This window comes from Caretta caretta, chromosome 1 (assembly GCF_965140235.1).
Source record: "Caretta caretta isolate rCarCar2 chromosome 1, rCarCar1.hap1, whole genome shotgun sequence".
NCBI lineage: Eukaryota > Metazoa > Chordata > Testudines > Cheloniidae > Caretta > Caretta caretta.
In genome coordinates, this window is record NC_134206.1 from 159104445 (window position 1) to 159127654 (window position 23210).

The window sequence follows — 23210 nt, forward strand, 5'->3', positions numbered from 1 at the left end:
TCTCCCCAAGACAAGAATAAGGCTACTTCTCTCAATAATGCTGAAAGTTCTCTCCCCTTTCAACAGTTATATATACACCTCATGTTCCCGAAGAACTATCTGCTGCAAATGAAGGAGGGTGTGTGATGGTCCATAGAACAAGAAATGTCTTCTCCTTCAGCCACATCCTACCCAAGTCATAGAGGAGTCTAGATATTTTCTCCCCCTTTTCCCAGCTAGCTAGGGTCAGGTTGCCATACCAGTCTTTTCCAAGCTTGCTGGTCGAACATTCATTCCATATTCACTGCATCTTCCTGTACACAGTGTTTCAACCATTTTCTTGGCTCTTCTCTTGTTTTCCACCTATGAATTCTACTCTCAAATGCCTCCCTAATGGGATTCCCTTCATCCATTCTTTGTACATGCTGATACCATCTCATTCCATTCCTCTATGGCAACTTCTCTGATATCGCAGACCTTGGTCGTGCTCCTAATTACATCATTTTATTCATGGTCCAGCAATGTCCTCCTCTCACTGCCCTCAAATATCTCATTTCAATGGTGTCAGGTCTTCTCAAGTGCCTCTCTTTGGTCACCCATGTCTCTGATCTGTACAGACGATCTGCTCTTCCCCAGGTTTTGTATCGTTGTCCCTTAAGTAGTCTGAGCATCTGTTTATTATAAATCACTTCACTTATCCTGCATCAGACTTCCCCCACATTCAGCATCCTTGCTTGCAGTTCTCTGTTGATCTCTCCATTTGCTGTTAAAGAGCCCCCAAGATACTTAAATGCAGAAATCTGATTTAGGCCTTGGCTCTTCATGTTATATTTATCTGTCTTGGTTCTCCGCAAGTTGTCCACATGACTTCAGTTGTTTCTTTACTCATTTTGAGGTCACATTTTCTCTGTTCCCTGTTCCAAGCATCAGTCACTTCGACCAAATTGTCTTCACTACTGGCCATTAGCACAATATTGTTTGCATAGATCAACTTTATACCACCTTCCTCTTGAATTTGCTTACTTATGAAGTACATCACAATTATGAATAGTAATGAAGAAAGCAGTGATCTCTGGTGTAGTCCAGCCTTCACCTTGAAACCCTCTATTACACTGAAAGGTGTCTGCACTTTTGTCATGGAACCATCCTACAAACCCACTGCCATCTGGACAAAATCCTCTGGTACCCTAAGATCTTCCAGTACCCCAAATTGTAGCAGGGGCACCAGCAGTCTCCTAGGTATGGTACTTTTTCAAATGCTTTCTCCAAATCAAGGATTGTCCAACTATGCTTGACATTTCCCTCCAGCTTCTTTTCCACCAGGTGTCTAACAATGAACATACCATCTGTCCTCCCTTTTCTTCTTCTAAAGCCAAACAGCTCTGTTCTTAAAATAGGCTCCACTATTCAGCAAATGCAACTATCTATGATTCTCTCTAAGTTTCATGAAGTGGGGCAGTGTGCTAGGGTGGTCCTGATTGGAGCACCTTCTGCCAGCATGCCATGCCATACACCTGCCTCAGTTTCCCCTCCATCAGAGTCCCCACTAATTCACAACCAGTCTATCTGAGTATAAAGATAGCCCTTGTGGGGTGGATTAATTACAAACAAAAGCCCTGTGCATAGAAACCATTACCCGTGTCCCATAATCATAGTCTCAACAGTACATCACAAACAACCTCAGCATCTTTCACTACATCCTAGAATCATTCACTACACTCCAGTGCTCAGTACAGCTCTGGCATCCATCACCACACCTCTTCCTCACTCTTAAGACCTCTCTCCCTCCATCTTCAGCTCTCTGGCTCTGAGAGCCAGCAGGTACCGCCCCCTCCCTTCCCCCCCCCCCCCACCAAATGCTCTCAGCCTTCAAGCCACTTCATGGTTCTCTGGCCTTGGCTTTCTGGCTCAGGCAGGTCAGATGGCTATCCCCTACACTGGCTTCTAGCTTTCAGCCCTTTTCAGCCTCCCACCACTGGCTCCCTAGCATGGGACAGTCAGCAAAGTAGCCCCTCCACTGGCCTTCTAACCAACTCCTCCCACTTCCCAGGATCTGCAGAACTTTCTGATCCATGCAGACTCTCTCCCAAGAAGCTCTCCTTTCCTTTGCTGGTTCTGATTCATCAGACCTGACTCCCTCTAGGCCAGGGGTGAAAATAACATAAATGTCTTACCTCTATGGGGGCCTGGCTCTGGGCCCCTGGAAGGGGCAGGGCCTCAGGCAGAAGGAGCAGAGGCTCGGGTAAAAGGGATGAGCTGGTGGTCAGCCTTTCCAGCCAGCCCTTCCGCACTGCCCGGGGCTCCGGCAGCAATTTAAAGTGTCCAGGGCTCCGGCCACTGTCGCAGTAGCCTAATGGCCAGTTAGGAGGATGGAGCATCATCTGGGGTTTATAAAGACAAAGCAGTACAATACAGAAAGGAAAGAGTTAATATGTTATCAGACCTTTTGGGTAGCAGTTCTCCCAGCATTCAGTACCCCTTACACAGAAGGTGTGCTCCAAAATATGTCCCCCAAACCTACCTATTATTTATATCATAGCTGTTATGAGCTAAAAGCACTCTGTATATCACCCAAGACTAAAATTTACGAATTAGTTTGTTTTCTTGTTTTTCTGGTACCGCGTACCTTTCCTTATCTCTGTTTTGGATACTACATTGCAAGGCCAGAAGGAACCACTGAGATCACCTAGTCTGACCTTCTGTATAATGCAGGCTAAAGAATTTTCCAAAATAGTTCCTAGAGCAGATCTTTTAGATAAACATCCAATTTTGATTTAAAAATCATCAGTGATGTAGAAGCCACCCCAATACTTTGTAAACTGTTTCAATGGTTAGTTACTCTCACTGTTAAAAATGTACACATTCTTTCCAGTATAAATTTGCCTAGCTTCAACTTCCAGACATTGGACCGTGCTATACTTTTCTCCACTAGATTGAAGATCCCATTAAATATTTGTTCCCTATGTAGATACTTATAGATGGTAATCAAGTAATCAAACCCCTTAACCTTCTATTTGTTAAATTCAATAGATTGAGCTCTTTGAGTCTATCACTATATGGTATGGTTTCTAATCCTTTAATCATTCTTGTGGCTCTTCTTTGAACTCTCTCCAACTTATCAACATATTTCTCGAACTGAAGGCACCAGAACTGGACACAGTATTCCAGCAGCAGTCACACCAATGCCAAATAGAGGTAAAATAACTTCTCTATTCATACTCCATATTCCCCTGTTTATGCATCCCATGATCACATTAGCTCTTTGGCCACAGCATCACATGGGGAGTTCATGTTCAGCTGATTATTCATCAGGACCCTCAAATCTTTTTTCAGAATCACTGCTTACCAGTGAGTCCTTCATCCTATAAGCATCCTGGGCTTCATCCTGGGCTTTTTTGTCCCCTGATATATACATTTACAGTTAGCTGTATTAAAATACACAGTTTGCTTGTGCCCAGTTTATCAAGCAATCCAGATTGCTCTGAATCAATTAATGGGGCCTCTTCATTATTAACCACTCCCCCAATTTTTGTGTCATCTGTAAACTCTACCAGTGATGATTTTATGTTTTCGTCCAGGTCATTGATAAAGATGTTAAATAGCATAGGGTGAAGAACCGATTCCTGTGGGACCCCACTGGAAACACATCCAATTGATGATGATTTCCTGTTTACAATTAAATGTTGAGATCCGTCAGTTAGCCGGTTTTTAATTAATTTAATCCAGTTATCTGTGAAAGTAACTACCAACTTCTACCAGGACACAGAATGAATATATTTTGTCTTTGATAGATTTCATATTTTTCAGAGCCTAAAGCTGGCTTTCCCAAAGCTGTGGGACATATATCTTGACATGAGTGAGCAGAAGTGAACAGTATTGTGGGAAAAACGTAATATAATTTGGTCAACATAACATATACGTATTGGCTAACACTATTGTTCCAATGCATGGGAGATGAACTATTGCACCTTCATCTTCTGATATTACAGATGGTCTCGTTGATAATGTTGATATATTTTAATTTACTTTGCGGAAAAGAATAAACCTGAGTTTGGGGAATAAGAGTATGTTCTGTTGGATATCCTTTCCTGACTCCAGCACTTGCTTTGTGAAGTGGTTCACTCCCAGATGAGGGCCCACCCTGAAGCACCCCTCATGGGGTGAGGGAGGGATAAATCTGCTCAGACTTGAGAGCCCCAAAAGAAGCTTTTGGGGTTTGATACTTTTCTATAGACTCCCAGCATTGGTCTCAGGAAAGGCAGCAATGACATCCTCCTAATGGGTAATCACTACACTGGAACGTGGAGGAGCAGCAGGTTCAAAGGGAACACCTGCCTAGACAAGGTAGTTCAGAAATTCTCACTGGAAGTAGGGTGGAACTTATTCCCTTGTCTAATGCCTCAGTGGCTGCTTTGTCTTCATGCTCCCCAAAGTGCTTACCAACAAAATATTTGGAAGACTATCAATGTTAGCCTGCAATTTTCTCATGTTTTTCTTCCTGTTTTGTTTTGTGCAGGCTCAAGATGGCCTCCCAGTTGAGCATGATCTTCATAATAAGAAACTGTAGCCAATATGAGGCTTTTGTATCCAAGTTTAGACTGAGTGATGATCTTATTCTCCTTTCTGTGGGTTTGGCAGGACTAATCTCTCAGATGATATGACAATGCCCTTTACTAAGAAACTGAAGCAGGCCTAACAAGCAGAGTTATGAAGATCTTTTAGTCCTTAGGTATAGGTATGTCTTTATAGGGAATTCCCACTTCACCTTAATCACACCCTCATAAGCTAGGTGAGGAAGAATTATACCGCTCTTCAACTTTTCAAGGCTTTTTTTCCCCTTTGGTTTCATTTTCTAAAAATAGAAGCACCTATGAAGATAAACACCCCTTTGTGATTAATTCTGCATGCTTAGCTAAGAATCTGAGATATGTTGCTCAAAGTCCCATCTGTAGAGATTTCTCCTTCTCTTTAGAGGATCTAGAGGGGAGACTCTCTCCTGATTGTGAGCAATATCCTTCACCAGTCCCTCAGCCAAACCCCTGAGACCAAGGGGGAGGGAGCCTGTGAGGGGAGAGTGCGTTACCAGGGAGATTGAAAGGACAGTCTGCAGGCATGTATCCCACATGTCTCCCTTAGGAAAATCATATCCACTTTATTGTTGCTTATGGAACCCCTGGAGGCTGGAAAAGGAGAGGAGGTAGGTCCATCTCACATGTAAGGAGATTTGAATTAGAGCTGGATGGGGAACTGTTTTCCTGTTCTGTGAAAAAAATTGAGATATCAAAAGATGTTCCAGTTGCAAATTAGGCTGAAATATCTAATACCCAAAAAGAATTCCGGGGCAGGTCAAGTGAAACATTTTGTTTCTATAACTTCAAAATATCAATACCAGAATGAAACCATTTTAATGTATTTTACTGTAGTTAGTTTAAATTACAAAAAAAGTCATCTCTAACCAGAAAACTAGATTTTTTTTTCATTTAGAAAATGCCCAAATGGAACACTGACAATTTAAAAAAAAAAATTTCAACATTCTTTTTTATTTGAAAAAATTGTCAAAACCAAGTCTTTCTTGCAAACAGTTTTGGTTTCAATAAGTTGGTGCTTTTTGACTAAAAGTGTTTCCATCAAAAAATTCCCAACCAGCTCTAATCTGAATCACATCATTCCATACCTTGATGCTGGGTCTGGGCTGAGTGGGGGCTGAGTGGGGGACCAAGAAGAATGGAGGGGTGAGCCAGAGCCATTGGAGAGAAATTACTCATTGGTATCAGAAAGGTTGCAGGCAACTTGTGGGAAGGGAGGATACTTTGTGGCCTTCTCGATCACCTGGGCATAGACCTGTCTGTGAGCAGGCATTTCTTTCTTCCTGGTTGTGATGTGGGAGCCTTGCATTCCCTTGAAATTCAGGAGGTTCCAGTGAAACTTTCCTGCTTCATCTGCAAGTTGTGGGAACAGGGGTCCAATACCTGAGGCAGATGCAGTGGGGACTTTGAACTTTACCCACAATGCTCTACAACACAGTCTTTGGTCTGGTCTCAGTGAAAGGAGCTTTGATGTGGCCTGCTCTACTGTCTTGGTGGGGACCTTGCCCTTAGGAGAGCTTGAAACTGGTTTCATGGTGGTCTGTTCCACTGTCTTAACCTGGACCTCACCCACAGACCAACTGGGAGCTGAGCTCCTGTGGCCTGCTGGATGTCTACCATTCTGAGGGGAGAAAAAGCCAAAGGAATGGGGAAAGTGTGTGTGTGTGGGGGGGGTGTTGTTTGTCTGTTCTGGGTTTTTTTGAGTTTAGCAGTTTTGAGGAGAACAACCTTGAAGCCAATGATGGAGAAAAGAAACTACTGAGAGACATTTAGTTAAAATCTTTTTAAAAATCCTGTGAAAGCTCTGCTCCAAAGGGAGCCCTGGAGCCTGCTGTGTGTACTGCTTGGAGGCACAGAATTCTGGGGAGTTCTTCCTGAGGTGTGGTCCTAATCCCAGGCTCAGAGCCAAGACATGGTCTGCCTTCAGTTGGAGGATGGGGAACATCTACTGTGAAGACTGTCTGACATGGAAGGGACTGAGAACAGCTGGAATTCAAAAAGTAAGGAATAAAGTTGTGTTTCACACAGATAGGATTGTGCTTACCATGTTTATAATACTCTCCCATCCATGCAGAGTGTGGTACTAGGTCCAGGTACTCCTCCCGTATAGTCGGTGGAAATGCATCATTGCCCTGGCAATGGCCATGGCAGGTCAGCCTTCAATTTCAAGGATTCCATCTGTGTGGAGGATCCATCATCACCCCATGGTGGATTGTCACAGCAGCCCACTGTGTTTATGAGTAAGTATCTTATCTACTTACCTTGTGGATAGTTGCTTTCATGCAGGGGAAGGATAAAGGAAACAGAACGACAAACGACAAATGACTTTGAAGAACAGTTCTGCACAGGAGCAAAGTGTTATCCTTATTTTACTTCCTCCAATGAAAGTATCTCACGTGTTACTGTATAAAGAGGGCACCTGTTGAAAAAATGCATACACTAATAATGGTCTAACTGTTGTGACATCAAAATCTGAGGTCACATCTGGGAAATTGGGCCTTATTTTCAGAGGATCTGAACACTCAATCTCCTTTGGATGTAAATGAGAACTGTGGGTGCACAGTACCTCTGAACAAATCAGGCCGTAGGCCAAAATTGCTAACCTGGGACACCTGAAATTAGGTATCAAATCAATCCTAAAATAAGTGGCCTGATTTTCTGAGATTCTGAACATGCATGAAATCATGTTCTTCTGAACAGTGAGGTCATCTTTAGTAAGTTTGAAAAACCAAGCCTAAGTATTCATTTAGGTGCCTGACTTTAGGCACTCAAGTTTGAACATTTTGACCATATTGCATAAGACTTAATAATTTAGGAGGAATTTGTACCTGACGATTCTTATATTCACAATCTCCAAATTATTTTATGAGACCATTTTAGCTTGTCCAAAATCAGTTAATTGTAGGACTGCTTACAGTCTAGTGTGAAAACTGTAAATGGGTAAAGACTTGCTTAGATTTTTCTTCTTAGAGTAATATTAAACCTGTTCCCCTTCCTTATGTGTAATGAGAATAGTCTCCCAATGAGAGATCTTGTTTGCATGCCAGCATCGGAAGGCTCCCATCCTTACTTCTAGGAACTCACAGGTTAAGGATTTGTGACTTGTTCAATATTTCACAGAGAATCCGTAGTAGAGCCAGGAACTGAACACACATCTCCTGAGCCCCCACCCAGCAATCTAGCTAACCCATGATTAGCATCACAGGCTAAATCCTAGAAGAGATTGGAATTACCGCATGCCCTGAAGATCAGCAGAAATGAATAGTGGTGAACTAGTGACAGAAGTGAGTTCCAGAATGCAGGTCTGTCCACTGAAAATGCCATGCTACTAGCCCTCTTAAATAAATCTAGTGACTATCTCAACCACTCTGGTGTCACACAGGGAGAGAGGTGGTTTTTCAAGTAGGCAGGATGCAAAACCACATAAGTGTTTATAGAGAAAATCAAGATCTTAAACTGCATCAAACTGATAGGGAGCCAGCGCAGCCTTTAGAGCATTAGTGTAATTTGAGATATATATCTATATATACACATATACATGTATGTGTACTCAGCTAGTCACTGGACGCAGACGTGCCGTCTTTCTAAGTTGCCAGGGATGTTCGACCCTGGCCACACCCCAGGCCCTGCCCCTACTCCACCCCTTCCCCCAAACCCCTGTCCTTTCCTACCCCTGCCCCACCTGCCTCTTGCCACCCCCGCTCCACCCAGCATCAGTCTGTCCCCTCCCCTGAGTGTGCCCCCCTCGCTCCTTACCCTCCCTACAGGGCCTCCTGCACGCCGCTGAACAGCTGATCACAGCAGGCGGGAGGTGCTGAGGGGAGGGGGGAGGATTTGAATGGGGGGGTGCCAGTGGGTGCTCCAGAGCTGGAGCATGGAGTCAATGCCTATGACTGTATGTATGTTTATTTATGAAGTGACGTTTAAAACATGGCGGATATTAACAGATAGCTAGAAAAGTAGTGTAGAGTATAAATATTCCGAGTCCTATAGCTATTAATTTGGCATGCAGGTGCAGTCGCCAATTTTAAAACTTGACATTTATAAAAGTTTTCTCCCTCCTGCCTCTTTGTTTCAGTTTGTACTTGCCTAGCTCATGGAGCGTGCAGGCGGGCTTTGTGACTCAACCAGGCACTTCAGTTAATCCATATTCAGTGGAAAAAATTATATACCATAGAAATTATAAACCCAAAGCGATGGGGAATGATATTGCACTGATGAAGCTGGCAGCACCACTTGCTCTCAATGGTAATTTTTTCCCCTTTGTTTTTTTCTCTTTTTTTAAATTAAAAGCGCGGGGTAATTTCTAGTGATACAGACCAGAAAAGCTTCTGAAGCACAGATGGGCTTGAATCAGAACACTGGGGAGAAACCCTGGCTCCTCTGGAAGTCAGTGCAAAACTCCTGTCACCTTCAATGGGGAACCTGCAATGAGTTTTGGGGCAGTTCAGATCCAATCCACATTCAAACACTGCAGCTCAGGCGTATGTCTATAATGGGCCTTATAACAGGAACCCCGAGCCAGACTTCTGGAGAAATTCTGATTTGGATCCAAACTGGATCTGAACTTTGAAGGGCAGACTCCTGTCTACTTCAAAGCAGTTGCAAAGCAGAGCTGTCTGCTCATACTTTATCATCTTTATCATTAAAAGACACAAACTAGTCTTTAAAATATTGCCAGTCCATTTATATACTACTTACAGTGGTCACCATTTTAACACATGAATATCAAAGCTATGTGGGCTGCTGGAAATCACACAGAGAGAGGAAGCTACTTATCTGAACCATTTATTCTTATTCTTCCAAACTAGTTTTTCCATCCCTGGTAGAAATGAGCTAGCCTCTCACCCTTCCAGCTCACAGGTGAGACTAAAGTGTGAAGTTTATGCTGCCTGTGCCCCTGCTAATTTCCCTGTGCCCGGCCTGCCTGTGCCCCCGCTAATGTCTGTGAATATATGGAGGTGGGCAGTGCCCGAGCCTTTGAATCTGGCACCTTTCAAGAGTATTAACATTTCAAATAAAAGTCGAGACAATTAAAATAAAGTGATGCATTTAAATTAAAAACAAAACAAACATCACTCTAACTTTCAGATCAGGCTGCCAACTTCAACTGACATGGCTGGTGAACCAAAATACAGAACCATTGGTAAAAAGAGCATCGTGCTGTTTTCAAATACTCTATAAATATCTCCCCAAAGATGATGCCTTTCTTCATGGGGGTAGTTCTACAAATGTTGTCGCTTCTCAGCTCCATATTTTCTAGTTCCCCAATTGGCTCTTCTTTAGAAACCATATCTACTCTGCTGTTAAATAAAAATTAAGCTTCAGGTTTTTTTCAAAATCTCAACTACTGTATTTAAAAAAAAAGTTTAGGATAGTATCAAGATTATAAGCATTCTGCAGTACATGACCATCTCCGAAATGTATTCACAATATGATCAGAACAGCTGGAATGTATCTAAAGGGAACTTGGAAGGCTACACACTTGTGGCCGGATGCTTTGCACAGAGACAAATTCAAGCTGGAGAACTGAACTGTTTGTGAGCCCCTGAGTGCTACTAGTATTTGTGCGATGAAAACTCTCCTTTCTTACTGCCAGTTTCTTTAAACACGTCGCGATCTGCAGCTGCAGACATACAGTGATACCACACTCACTGGTAAAGTGCATCAAATAAATCGCACAACATTCAATGCCCCAAATCCTAAGCCTATATATTCAGCTGACTGAAGAAAGATAAAAGCACTTGCAGAGCCCCGACAGTCTAGTCAGTAGAGGGCAGTGGTGTGCTCCCATGACTTATACATAGGTTACTAAATATGTACTTTAGCAAGTAAAATGGTATATACTGTTTTTAGATGCAGTTTTGGATTTTGCGTGTGGGAGGAGACTATTCTATTTTTTAGATGGATTGATTTTCATTACATGTTTACCTCGAGGCAAACCTTGAAGCCCTTACTCAGGCATAAAACTCTCATTGAGGTAAAGACTGAGTGATAGTTAAAAAAAACAGCCTTCCAGATCTGGCATTATAGCAGCTTTAGAGCGGTTCCTATCAAATACACATTTAGTGCAGCTACAGCTTTTCTGAAGTTACACTTTCTTGTTTTAAACATTTCAAGACATATCCCCAGTGAGCGTAAATTGATTTACGCTAGCTGAGGCTCTGACTCAATTATTTTATATGTAATAATAATAGTACTTAAATAGCACTTTTCATCAGTAGATCTCAAAGCATTTTACCAAGGAGATCAGAATCAGATATATGGAATAATACACATATGAATACAAGTACCACCCCACCCCCATGTAGGTCTTCCTCTGCATGTTTTAAGAGCAATTGTTTTTTTTTTTAAATAGGCCTGATAGAACCAATTTGTCTGCCTAATTTTGGTGAACATTTTCCAGAAGGGAAAATGTGCTGGATATCAGGATGGGGAGCCAGAGAAGAAGGAGGTGGGTATTTTTAATGTCCACTGTAAATGATATGCACTAAAAAAAGTCATGTGGAATAAGTACAGTGTTTGGCAGTTGCAGTTACAGCATTAAATCGTCAGAAAAATCTGGAAAGCAAAGCTATTCCTAAATATAGGAATAATTTAGGGTCAAATTCACCCCTGTGCAGCGGGTCCAAAAAAAGCAGATGCACCACTTAAAGCCTCAAAGTAGGGCTTTGCACAGGGCTAAATTTCGTCTCTACCAAATACCACCCAGAGTATTATTAATTTACCTAATTTGATTGGTTTCTTTGTTTCTAACCTCAAGTAGAGGAAGTATAGCATGATTCCAAGGATCCAATGTACATTGTCTACATTGATGTACTTTAGAGCTGGCTGGATAACAAAGAAAACATGTGTAACAAGAGTTCACTTTACTCTGAATCATAGGGGTCATCACATTCATCAACCACCGGATGAATCACTCCATGAAAGTGAACGTTTTTGAATACTCACACTGGAAGGGCACTTACTGTTCATTAGTCACCTCTTTAAAACGTTTCAATAATTCAGTCAGAGAGCAGAAACACTATGGGACCTAGGTAAAGCCAAGGCGAGAGGTGCCTTCAGAAAATCAAAGGAAGAGAGAGAGGCAACCAACCATACAACGTGAACAGCAAACAGTCAAAGCATAGTTTGTGAACAACACCTATTGTGGAAACCATTTATCCAAACAATTTGGTCAATAGTTACAAATTATGAATATACTCAAAGAAAATTAGGCTTATTTTCAAATAATCTGCCAACTAAACAGAGGGCTGAATTAACCAGTATTGTTTGTAATGAACAGTTTGACTGGCTCTAAAGTTCTTTATATCACCATCAGCTGTCAAGTTTGTAGAACTACATAATGCCCAACTTTCACAGCTATATGCTGTGGCTCATTAGTGGGTAATGTAGGCAAGTGGCAGGATGTCTAGATTTCCTGTTTGCGTATTATCATGTTAAGCTTAAACCATATTCTTTTATCCTTGTCTTGCTAATTCTTCATATCCTTAAACTTTTGTTCTTTACTATAGGACATTGGTTTCAAGGAAATAATAGCACTGTAAAAACTGTAGGACTTTAAAAAGAAGAGCATTATTTATGTTTTTAAACAGGTGATACTTCAGAGACCTTGAATTTTGCTGGTGTTCCTTTGATTTCTAATAAGGTTTGCAACCACAGGGACGTCTATGGGGGAATCATAACCTCTTCAATGCTTTGTGCAGGTTTTTTAAAGGGAGGTGTGGACACCTGCCAGGTATGGAAGTTTCTTAACTACAATTGTATTGGTTAACACTGGTTGTAAAAATAAGAGTAATACATTATCAGGAGACAACTCCCTGCCTTTTTCTCAGAAAATATTTGCAGATTTTTATTATGTGTGTATACGAGATACTGTGACTGTTTGCATTCAGAAAGTATGGCTCCCTTCCTTCTTTTAATCTGTGTACTTTACCAGCTAGAGCAGAAGGTAAATTTACAGTTCTAAAGAAAAATGTACTTAAGATATTTTCAAACTTCTCTGATGTGCTTAAGCACGGTGCCATCCACTCTGTGCCCTGCTCACAACCACTGGCAAGGTGAAGAGTTCTCACTTAAAACAGCTCATAAGAGCTGCAAGGTGCAGAAACTCCATGGTTAACATACAGCAACAAGAGCCTTTCACTTTGCTGACTGACTCAAGTGAGAAATGGAAATGTGTAAATCTGGAAGAGAACTAGATTTGGAAAAACTAAAACTAGATAACTCAGAGGATTGGTAATGAACTATGGAGTGTTTCACAATATCTATAAATCACAAATACAAATACAAATCTTAAATACAAAAAAGAAGCTTACAAGAAGTGGAAGATTGGACAAATGACCAGGGATGAGTATAAAAATATTGCTCGGGCTTCAAGGAGTGAAATCAGGAAGGCCAAATCACACCTGGAATTGCAGCTAGCAAGAGATGTTAAGAGTAACAAGAAGGGTTTCTTCAGGTATGTTAGCAACAAGAAGAAAGTCAAGGAAAGTGTGGGCCCCTTACTGAATGAGGGAGGCAACCTAATGACAGAGGATGTGGAAAAAGCTAATGTACTCAATGCTTTCTTTGCCTCTGTCTTCACGAACAAGGTCAGCTCCCAGACTGCTGCACTGGGCAGCATAGCATGGGGAGAAGGTGACCAGCCCTCTGTGGAGAAAGAAGTGGTTCGGGAGTATTTAGAAAAGCTGGACAAGCACAAGTCCATGGGGCCGGATGCGTTGCATCTGCGAGTACTAAAGGAGTTGGCGGCTGTGATTGCAGAGCCATTGGCCATTATCTTTGAAAACTCATGGTAATCGGGGGAGATCCCAGATGACTGGAAAAAGGCTAATGTAGTGCCCATCTTTAAAAAGGGAAGAAGGAGGATCCCGGTAACTACAGGCCAGTCAGCCTCACCTCAGTCCCTGGAAAAATCATGGAGCAGGTCCTCAAGGAATCAATTCTGAAGCACTTAGAGGAGAGGAAAGTGATCAGGAACAGTCAGCATGGATTCACGAAGGGCAAGTCATGCCTGACTAATCTAATTGCCTTCTATGACGAGATAACTGGCTCTGTGGATGAAGGGAAAGCAGTGGACGTGTTGTTCCTTGACTTCAGCAAAGCTTTTGACACGGTCTCCCACAGTATTCTTGCCAGCAAGTTAAAGAAGTATGGGCTGGATGAATGGACTATAAGGTGGATAGAAAGCTGGCTAGATTGTCGGGCTCAACAGGTAGTGATCAATGGCTCCATGTCTAGTTGGCAGCCGGTATCAAGTGGAGTGCCCCAAGGGTCGGTCCACAGGCCGGTTTTGTTCAATATCTTCATAAATGATCTGGAGGATGGTGTGGTTTGCACTCTCAGCAAGTTTGCAGATGACACTAAACTGGGAGGAGTGGTAGATATGCTGGAGGGTAGGGATAGGATACAGAGGGACCTAGACAAATTGGAGGATTGGGCCAAAAGAAATCTGATGAGGTTCAACAAGGACAAGGTGCATCCAATGCACTGCTACAGACTAGGGACCGAATGGCTCAGCAGCAGTTCTGCAGAAAAGGACGTAGGGGTTACAGTGGACGAGAAGTTGAATATGAGTCAACAGTGTGCCCTTTTTGCCAAGAAGGCCAATGGTATTTTGGGATGTATAAGTAGGGGCATTGCCAGCAGATCGAGGGACGTGATCGTTCCCCTCTATTCGACATTGGTGAGGTCTCATCTGGTGTCCAGTTTTGGGCCCCACACTACAAGAAGGATGTGGAAAAATTGGAAAGAGTCCAGCGGAGGGCAACAAAAATTATTAGGGGACTGGAACACATGACTTATGAGGAGAGGCTGAGGGAACTGGGGATGTTTAGTCTTCAGAAGAGAAGAATGAGGGGGGATTTGATAGCTGCTTTCAACTACCTGAAAGGGGGTTCCAAAGAGGATGGCTCTAGACTGTTCTCAGTGGTAGCAGATAACAGAACAAGGAGTAATGGTCTCAAGTTACAGTGGGGGAGATTTAGGTTGGATATTAAGAAAAACTTTTTCACTACGAGGGTGGTGAAACACTGGAATGCGTTACCTAGGGAGGTGGTGGAATCTCCTTTCCTAGAAGTTTTTAAGGTCAGGCTTGACAAAGCCCTGTCTGGGATGATTTAGTCGGGGATCGGTCCTGCTTTGAGCAGGGGGTTGGACTAGATGACCTCCTGAGGTCCCTTCCAACCCTGATATTCTACGATTCTATGATTCTATGATCACTGTCTCAAATCCAGCCCAGATTAGTGATCAAAAGTCATTAATTATTTGTTTTATGGTAGCACCCACAAAACCAATGAATTACAAAGTGTCTTTACCAAAGAGTGTCACTATGTGGCCAGTGATCATAGGGTTACCAAAAGCTTTGTTGGCACAGTAAGATCACCAGTGGTGGACATGAACTGAATATCCAGCCAGTCCATCTTAAGGACCTAGCTAGAGTTTGACCTGGATGGCCCTTCATCTGCAAGGAGGCTACATCCCTTTGGGATTTGTCCTAGTGATGATGATGAGCTCCCACAATATACTAGTGTGTGCTGTCTAAATATAGAGAAATACTAGTAATACTGCTCTGCCCTAAGAAGCTCACAAATGAAGGGCAAGGGAGAGGGATAAAATGTACCAGTTTACTAGCCCTGCTGTTTGCATTGAATATTCATGTTTGGAAGTGGCATCCCCTGACGTAAAGAGTTCCCTCTGGAACTGCTGACAGTGTTGAGTTAAATAGAAAGAGAGATGGGCTTAATAGATATGGGATAGTTAGAATGCCTTCAAGTATTGTCATAATTGTCAAACCATGGACATACTAGTAGCACTGTCGATCAGGAATTTGACTAGTCACATCTATTATTCTGTGTTCATACAGTTAATGGCAGAATGGGGCTTCAATCTTGGTTAGTTCCTAGACGTGACCATAATAAACAAAGGAAATGCTACCCTGAGAAGCAGTACTTCAGAGTCACGGGGTCAGGCAGCCCTGGTTGGCAGGTGTAGCAATGCAACTTCATGGATGGCATTTCCAGTAGTGAATCATTCGTGATGGGTTCTCTTGCGCCTCAGCATACCCACATGTAAATTGATATTTGTGGATTTCCCATGAACAGTTAGGAAAAGCAGATACCCAATCCCTGTGTAACTCTAAGTAGACTCTTTATCCATCTATCCCAAAGAATCTTCAAGTAATTTTTGTTCCAACCTGATAAAGACCCCAATTTGGGGATTTAAATGCAGGGCTTCTACTTCTCAAACCATTAAACAGTGAGAAAATCATGGGCCGATAGTGACCCACATCAAAACAAAACATTTCAACATTTCAGCGTTCCCAGATAGAAATGTTTTAGTTTGGTTTGTTGAACTGACCCAAAATACTTTGTTTCAAGTCATTTCAACGTTAAACTACATTTCCCTATTATGGTGCATTTTCTTATGGGAGTTGTAGTTCAAGTTGCCAGATGCCTCCATTCTTCTCCATGGGCAAAGCTCCCTGGCCTGACTACATTTCTCATGCGACTCCCATTATGCACCATGCCACTCAGTGAGAACACTGTTGCATCATAGGAGATGTGGTCCAGTCAGGGAGGTCAGCCCATAGGACAGAATGGGGGCCTGAATGACAATTCCCATGAGGCAACGCATCACAGTAGGGAAATGCAGTTTAATGTTGAACTGACTCTAAATGAAGATTGTTCAACATTGGGTTTGTTCAACAACTCTTGAACCAACCAAAAACTAAATATGTCATTTTGCTTTTCCTAATGAAAACTTTCAACAAAATACAAAATTTCCACAGGAAAATTTTGATTTCATGGAAACTGTATTTTCTGTGAGAAAATCATTCCCATGGAAGATTCCCTACCAGCTCTAACACCTACTACATCTTTGCACATATGAATGAGAAATGACAGATAACACTTTTTCACAGCAAAGAGGGATGTAATTTCACGTGTACTTGTCTACCCTATAGAAAAGCCACTTGTCTGTGAAAATCAAAGTCCCTGTAGTGTATGTTTTTCATAAGATTCAGAAGGGAGAGGAATTAAGAAACTCTTTTAACCAGCCTTATTTGCTATACTCCAAAATAAATAGCTCCTCTAATTGTTTCTTTTTTGGAGATGCTATTTGTTTTATTTCTTTGGTCCTTCAGGGAGATAGCGGGGGACCCTTAGCCTGTAAAGATATGAACACCTGGAAGCTGGTAGGAACTACCAGCTTTGGGATGGGCTGTGCAGAAGTAAATAAACCAGGAGTCTACAGCCGTACCACCTCATTTCTTGACTGGATACATGAACAAATGGAGGTTTGTTTTTCCCCTCCCATCTTTTGTCTGATAATCAGATTTTGCTCTTACTTCAAGCAGGTCCATTGGTTAGAATGAGAGGACTCCAACAATGCCTATACAAGCAGGGCAGCTACCTTACTGGGGCAGTCAACATTTTAGTTGTGTCTGGGAGACACAAAGAGAAAGGAGGGGATGACCACTTAGGATGACTACCAGGCAATTGCTAGTGGTAGCCGATGATGTGATGTTTTATTTCTCAAAAAAAAAAAAAAAAAAGCTTTAGCAATAAAGTATATATTTCACTTTTATAATTTCTTACAATGTGGATTACCAGTTTCTGGACTTTGTTTAAATCTGAGATCATTGTGCCCAGGGATTGGTTGATATATTATTGGTGGGGATGGTAGCACTGCCTACGGTTAAGGTTGCCCAACACTCTCCATGATAAGACCCTGTTTTTCAGTCATTTATAACTTTGCCAATCTCTGATTGCCTGAGTTGAAATTATCCATGCTGGGTGTCTGCCTCAGGCCAAATTTTTTGGAACGTTTGAGCCAAAATAGTTCAACCACTTCCAAGAACAAAGCTAGGGGGGAAAATGATTGTTTTGCTCAAGTTAAAAAATTCTGGTGACCTTTTCTTTGAACTGCCCGATCACCCCCATGCTTTAGAGAAGGAACTTGAAATTTGCAGGGGAGTGGCCTCTGTGTCAGGGATATGTCTTTTACTATCCTTATGAAATTCTGCCCAAATTTGGCCAAATCATAGTTTAGCTTTAGAAAAATCACAGTGCACACGTGCTGAATAGAGACCTCAGATTTTAGCAGCTAAATTCCCTCAGTCCATCTGCACTGACCATGCTATAGCTGTACAGTGGGCTGTACTGGGCACCACAAACCTCAACGCTTGAGAGTGGATAGCTTGTCTCTCCTGTGCTCTCAGTGACCCCCCCCCCTTTCATCGCTTCATCCAATCCATTCTCCTAAGGGCTCCCGTTTGAATGCGGGATCATCAAGCTTTAGCCACCTACCTTGTCCCTGGCCTGGGAGAGAAGTGCTACAGCCCTGATGGCAGATGGTGGATTCTACATACACCACGGGATCCAATGATACAGCAATTTCATAAAATCAACCAGAATGAATAAGTTGCACACAGATTCCCCAAGTTGTCACACAGATGATACCCTTAAAGAGCTAAACAGGGCAAGGCTGGAAGCCGTGCACTGTCTAGGGATGTGGCATTTGCATGTACATTCCGTTTTATAATGCAAAACTTCATTTAGACACAGTCAAACTTGGTCTCAGACTTCTAGAAGCACACAAAGGCTTTGCTAAACCTCTGTCTGCTGTAGTCATAATGAAATTACTTTTTATAACCCTATAATACCTGAGGAAAGTCAGTTGGTGATGTTTAATAAGGTATTTTCTCAACATTCAGACGAGGTTTTCCACCCCACACCCTCACCCCTATTAATGACATATCCCAATGGGGAGGAAATGAAACCATGTCAGGCCTTGTCAGAATGTAACTGATCTATTATTAACCTGAATGAGTTACACCCTGAGGAATATTACACATTGCCAATTAAACTTGAATTAGTGAGATGTGTCCCCACCCCAGCAATAAAACCAAAACCCTGCCTAGTACCTAGTACCAACCACCTGCACCCATACACAGTACTTCCATCAGCCCGACTAATGTGCCTTTCAGCCTCCTCATACAGCACCAGTGCTCCCACACTTATCCTCAGTTGTTCTGTCCCCCACCTTCAGTCCCCAGCAAGGCTGAGAACTTCTGGATTAAAGCATTCAAAAGTATCAATGAGATTTGGTGAGCAGAAAGGTGTTTCTTCTGATTCTCAGTAAATAGAATGGGAGCTAGTCTGTACCTTCTTTCAGTGCAGGGCATATTTTTCTGAAGAGTTCTTACTACAATCTAGAATTAGAGGTAATTTCAGCAGTCATTTACTGTGCTATATGGATTAAAGAAATCATGTGACTTTAGAATCATTTCATGAAGCAGTAAGAGGAATATTTTAAAAGATGCAAACATGTTTTTTATTTTCAGAGAGAAGAACTGCGAACCTGAAGATAGCACTGATTCACTAAACTTTTGAAACTTGATTTCAAATTCCTGCTCCACAGAATCATGTACCCCATCCCATGGACTCTTATATAGTATTTTATATTAACAGCAATTACTTTCTATCATCTCTTCATTGGTACTCAGAAATTACTGTATTTAACAAAAAAGAACAATGGTCTCTTCTGGTTGCATTCAGCCCCTTTCAGATGTGAAAGGCAAGTAGGATTTGGGATGATGTGCATGTATGCTTTTTGGCACCTACATGTCTCATGTAAAGAAAAGACAGCAAGAAGACTGATAATACAGAGTGCTACAGGAATTAAAAATTGACTTGGGTGGTACTAGCTAAAAATTGCAGAGCAGGAAATTCAAATCAGTGGCTATTTTTATACTTCCTTTCCAGGGATCAGAGTACAAGAAGTTTATTCTTCTCCTAGATCTGTGCACATTCAAGCTACATACTCCAATACACAGCTATCGTCAGATTTCTTTGTTAACTAAATTGACAGAAAGAAATATTTGGTGATTTTTCAAGTATGCTCCATTCTCCATTATTAAGAGAGATCTAGCCCAGATCCACTTGTATTTTGCTGAAAACATACCTTAGTTTGACTCAAATATTTCACGGTGTTGTAAATGATTGGCTCTGAAATCGGCAAAATGGAATTTTGCACATAAATTCAGAGACCGCCTTGAAGATAGTTTAGCAGAGTCTCCTTTGTTGCTTTTTGATGGATTATTAAATTAAACACACATGTTGCTACAACTAAAACATGCCATAGAGCACGATAGCACAGCATGGTGTAGAACCACAGACATATCTGGCCGGAAGAGACCTTGAGAGATTATCTGGTTCAGCTCCCTGCACTGAGGCAGGACCAAGTAAACCCAAACCATCTATGACTATCTATAAATATATCCAGTGTTTCAAAATTACACAAGAAGCCCACAAAATCTCTCTCCAGAGAGAGCAGTAGGTTTTGTATTGTTTGTGCACCTTACCCAAAAATAGCATTCTGCTTGAATCAGTCTCACGAAGATAACCAGCTTATGAGGGGGAAAGGCATATAAAGTGCTGCTGTGGTTTCCTGACTTACGAGCTGTTAAACAGCTGCCTCTTGTGGTTATGTTACAAAATACCCAGTATTTTATACCCGTTCTTTGTAAAATTATAGCAAACTAAGTATTTCTTATTTTAGAAAGCACTTGTGGGGGGCTGGATAGCTCAAGTAGTTGATAATGGTATACAGAAGTTTTAGTCACTGATTCAAAGCTGGTCCAACCTAATACCACCATTGGATGGCTGACTGCAGGACGATATATTTGTAATGAGGTCTGGACTCAGGCAAGTTGCCAGCAGATAGTTATCCACATCACAAAAACCCTTCCTGGCCATCTCAGCAGAGAGCAAAAGGATGAAATCGGAATTATGCTGTCACCTGTGGAGATCGGGTCAAAGCTGAGAGACAATGGCAAACCAATGTGAGAGAGTTTGAACTGTCACTGCCCATATTGTGCTGTGGATACACCGAATACTTTGGTTTCAAAGATGGCTATTCTAGTAACTTTCACCAGGACTAAATGTTCATCAAAGAAAACTAAAGACTGCATTTAGTTACAAAGAATAATAAATTATTCAATTAAAATATATTAAGTGTCAGAATAACAACAACAGTAAGCTGCCATTTTGATACTTAGTGGCAAATTAGGACAGAAAGAATTCAGACCTCATTGTGAATCAGAGTTTCAAAGTTACTTTATGGTTTAATTGTTTATTAATTTCTCATTTGGTTATTCTAATAGATCTAATCAGTCTCATGTATTATTAAAATGGCAAACACCAAGAGACATACCAGTACCATTCACCGAACTGAGACAGTGATGTATTTCTAGAAACTGCTTTGAAATTCCTTTTAAACTATTCTTATTTCCTAAGTAAGATTATATAATAAATAATCACTGCAGTTTTCCTTTAAATGAAAACATATATATATTAATGCAAAGTTCAGGTGACAATCCTTGCAAGAAAAAGTGATATGTAAAGATGAAAGAAATTCTCCACAAGGTAATTGAATTTCTAGTCTCTACATGTGCAGTTTTGCAGTTGTGGTTAAAGTCTAATTTGCAGGATGATTTTAGGACCATATTGTATATGTGTAAAACATCTAAATACCATACTGGCATGTTTTCAGTTCTTGCCTCTGGCCGTGACTTCTATTCTTTTCATCCAATGGCTATTTTAAAAATATGCACAACCCTTCCCCGCCTTCATCAGTTTAATAAGGTTTTCTCTATAATTCCCTGGTAAGTGCCTCAGTGTTTGAAAATCTTTGTACTATAGACGTGTATATTTGTTACATTATTAAACAAGCTGATTAAACAGCTTGAAAATTGCTAACTCACAATTGAAAGAACTGGGATTGACACAGGATTACATTATAGTCAAAAGGAAAAGGAGTCCTCCTTTTCTTTTTGCGGATAGAGACTAACACGGCTGCTACTCTGAAACCTGTCATTACGGTCAAATTATCCCTTAGATATATGACACACTTGGTGTGACATACTATGTGCAAGGATACACAGACAGCAACACCTTAAAAAAAAAAGGCTACAGTCTCAGCAAACTGATTAGTGGTTTTAGAGTTAAATGTGCAGCATGTTTCGAAAAATCCTTCACCATCATCAGTGGATGGCAGGAGAGGACCACAGACTTCATTAAACCAAAGGAGGCAAGGTTAAAAAATGTGCTACCATGATCTGGTAATTATAAAATGGAAAATTGTACTTGCCTTTGGCCAATCAAGAATTCATTTTTTTCGCTTAAGATATTCAAAGGAAAATGAGATACATGTTTGATTCTTTTTTAGGTGAATGAATGACAGCTGTTGTTTCTCTTTGTTCTGAATTACTTCTCACTTCTCTAGTTCTGTATCAGTCTAAGAACATAGACGCAAGAACTGCATAGTGAATTTTTTAAAAAGGGCAGAGAAGCCTCAACCAACCCTTTTAAAGGGCTCTAGGGAGCTGAAACTGACCTGAATAACAAGTGAGTGCAACAGGGGAGTAGTTTGAACTCCTATACCCCATGCGCCTCACCACAAACCTATAGGATTTAACTGTTGTGTTGCTGACCAATGCCTCAGAGCAGCATTTGGGTGTAGTCAAACCATCAAGAGATATGCTGTGTCTGATTCCTCTATTAAAAGCCTACCTTCTGCGGGTACATCTTTGGAAGCATTTCACAATATGTATATTGGCTTTCTTCTTTTCAACAAAGAGCCGGCACGTAGCAAGGGAAGCAGTATCTCATTTACATGTAACTGAAATCTGAGATTTCACACAGTACAGGAAGATGCAAGCCAAATTTGTCTGTTTAACTTTCGGGTAGGTACAAGGTAGCCATAAGGCATGCTTACCTCGAGTGTACCTTGACTTTGATCTCAAGAGTCGCATCCAATATTTAACTTTAATCTCCATTTTCATGTAATCTAGGCTGAGTTGTTGCTGTGATTTTTTTATGTTTGCTTTGTCTTTTTTGCAGTTTTCATGTCTGTTGGACACTAGTCTCGGTGATGGAATGAAAATTCACCTTTGTCAATTTGGAAACCAGCTGGCAAGTGACTTTAATCGTTATGCTGCCAAACCTCATATAGGGGAGGTAAAATACAACCTCACAGATTGCTCAGAAAAATGGTGATCTGCCCTAGGGCCAGATCCAAATCTCATTGAAGTCAGTGGAAAAGCTCCTACTGATTTAACAGGGAGCTGGATTTGAACCCTAGTCTTTATTTTCAGAAGTGCTTTGGAAATGTATCAAAGTCTTGGACACACAAAGTTTTTATGAATCATCAGCAAAATGAGCAGTTAATTCAAGGCTACTTACTATCTGCTTTTACAAGACACATATTACGTATGCCTTCAGTGTTTAATACATTCACACAGCGAAAATAACTTTAAAAGAAAATTAGGAGGTTTTGAAACAAGGCCATCGAAGCAAGTTAATTATAGTAAAGGAGTAAACAAGTCTTAACTAGGTGCAGTTTTGTAATATCTGGGGTCTGATTCTACTACATGTATTTATGTCGCGTATCACACTCCCTGACTGGATCCCTTGCAGAGTACGGTACAGCTCACTGTGCGTGGAGAATGATCAGTCTCTAGCTGCTCTGGGGCAGTGGTGGCACTTTACATTGAACTTAGAATTTGCTTGTGTGTGTATAATGGTAGCACCCAAAGGCCACAGTGGAGACTCGGGCCCCATTGTGCTAGGTGCTGTGCAA

At 41.4% G+C, this 23210-nt stretch overlaps 1 protein-coding gene across 1 annotated transcript in view; it reads left to right on the top strand.

The window, feature by feature from the left end:
- TMPRSS3 (transmembrane serine protease 3) overlaps positions 1-19007 on the top strand; it is a 34078-nt gene extending 15071 nt beyond the window's left edge. Inside the window, exons 8-13 of the mRNA XM_048835427.2 lie at positions 6640-6805; positions 8644-8813; positions 10924-11019; positions 12161-12303; positions 16711-16863; positions 18913-19007. Of these exons, the coding sequence (XP_048691384.2) occupies positions 6640-6805; positions 8644-8813; positions 10924-11019; positions 12161-12303; positions 16711-16863; positions 18913-18933 (749 nt within the window). The 3' untranslated portion in view covers positions 18934-19007. The remainder of the gene's footprint in view (positions 1-6639; positions 6806-8643; positions 8814-10923; positions 11020-12160; positions 12304-16710; positions 16864-18912) is intronic.
- The last annotated feature ends 4203 nt before the right edge of the window (positions 19008-23210 follow it).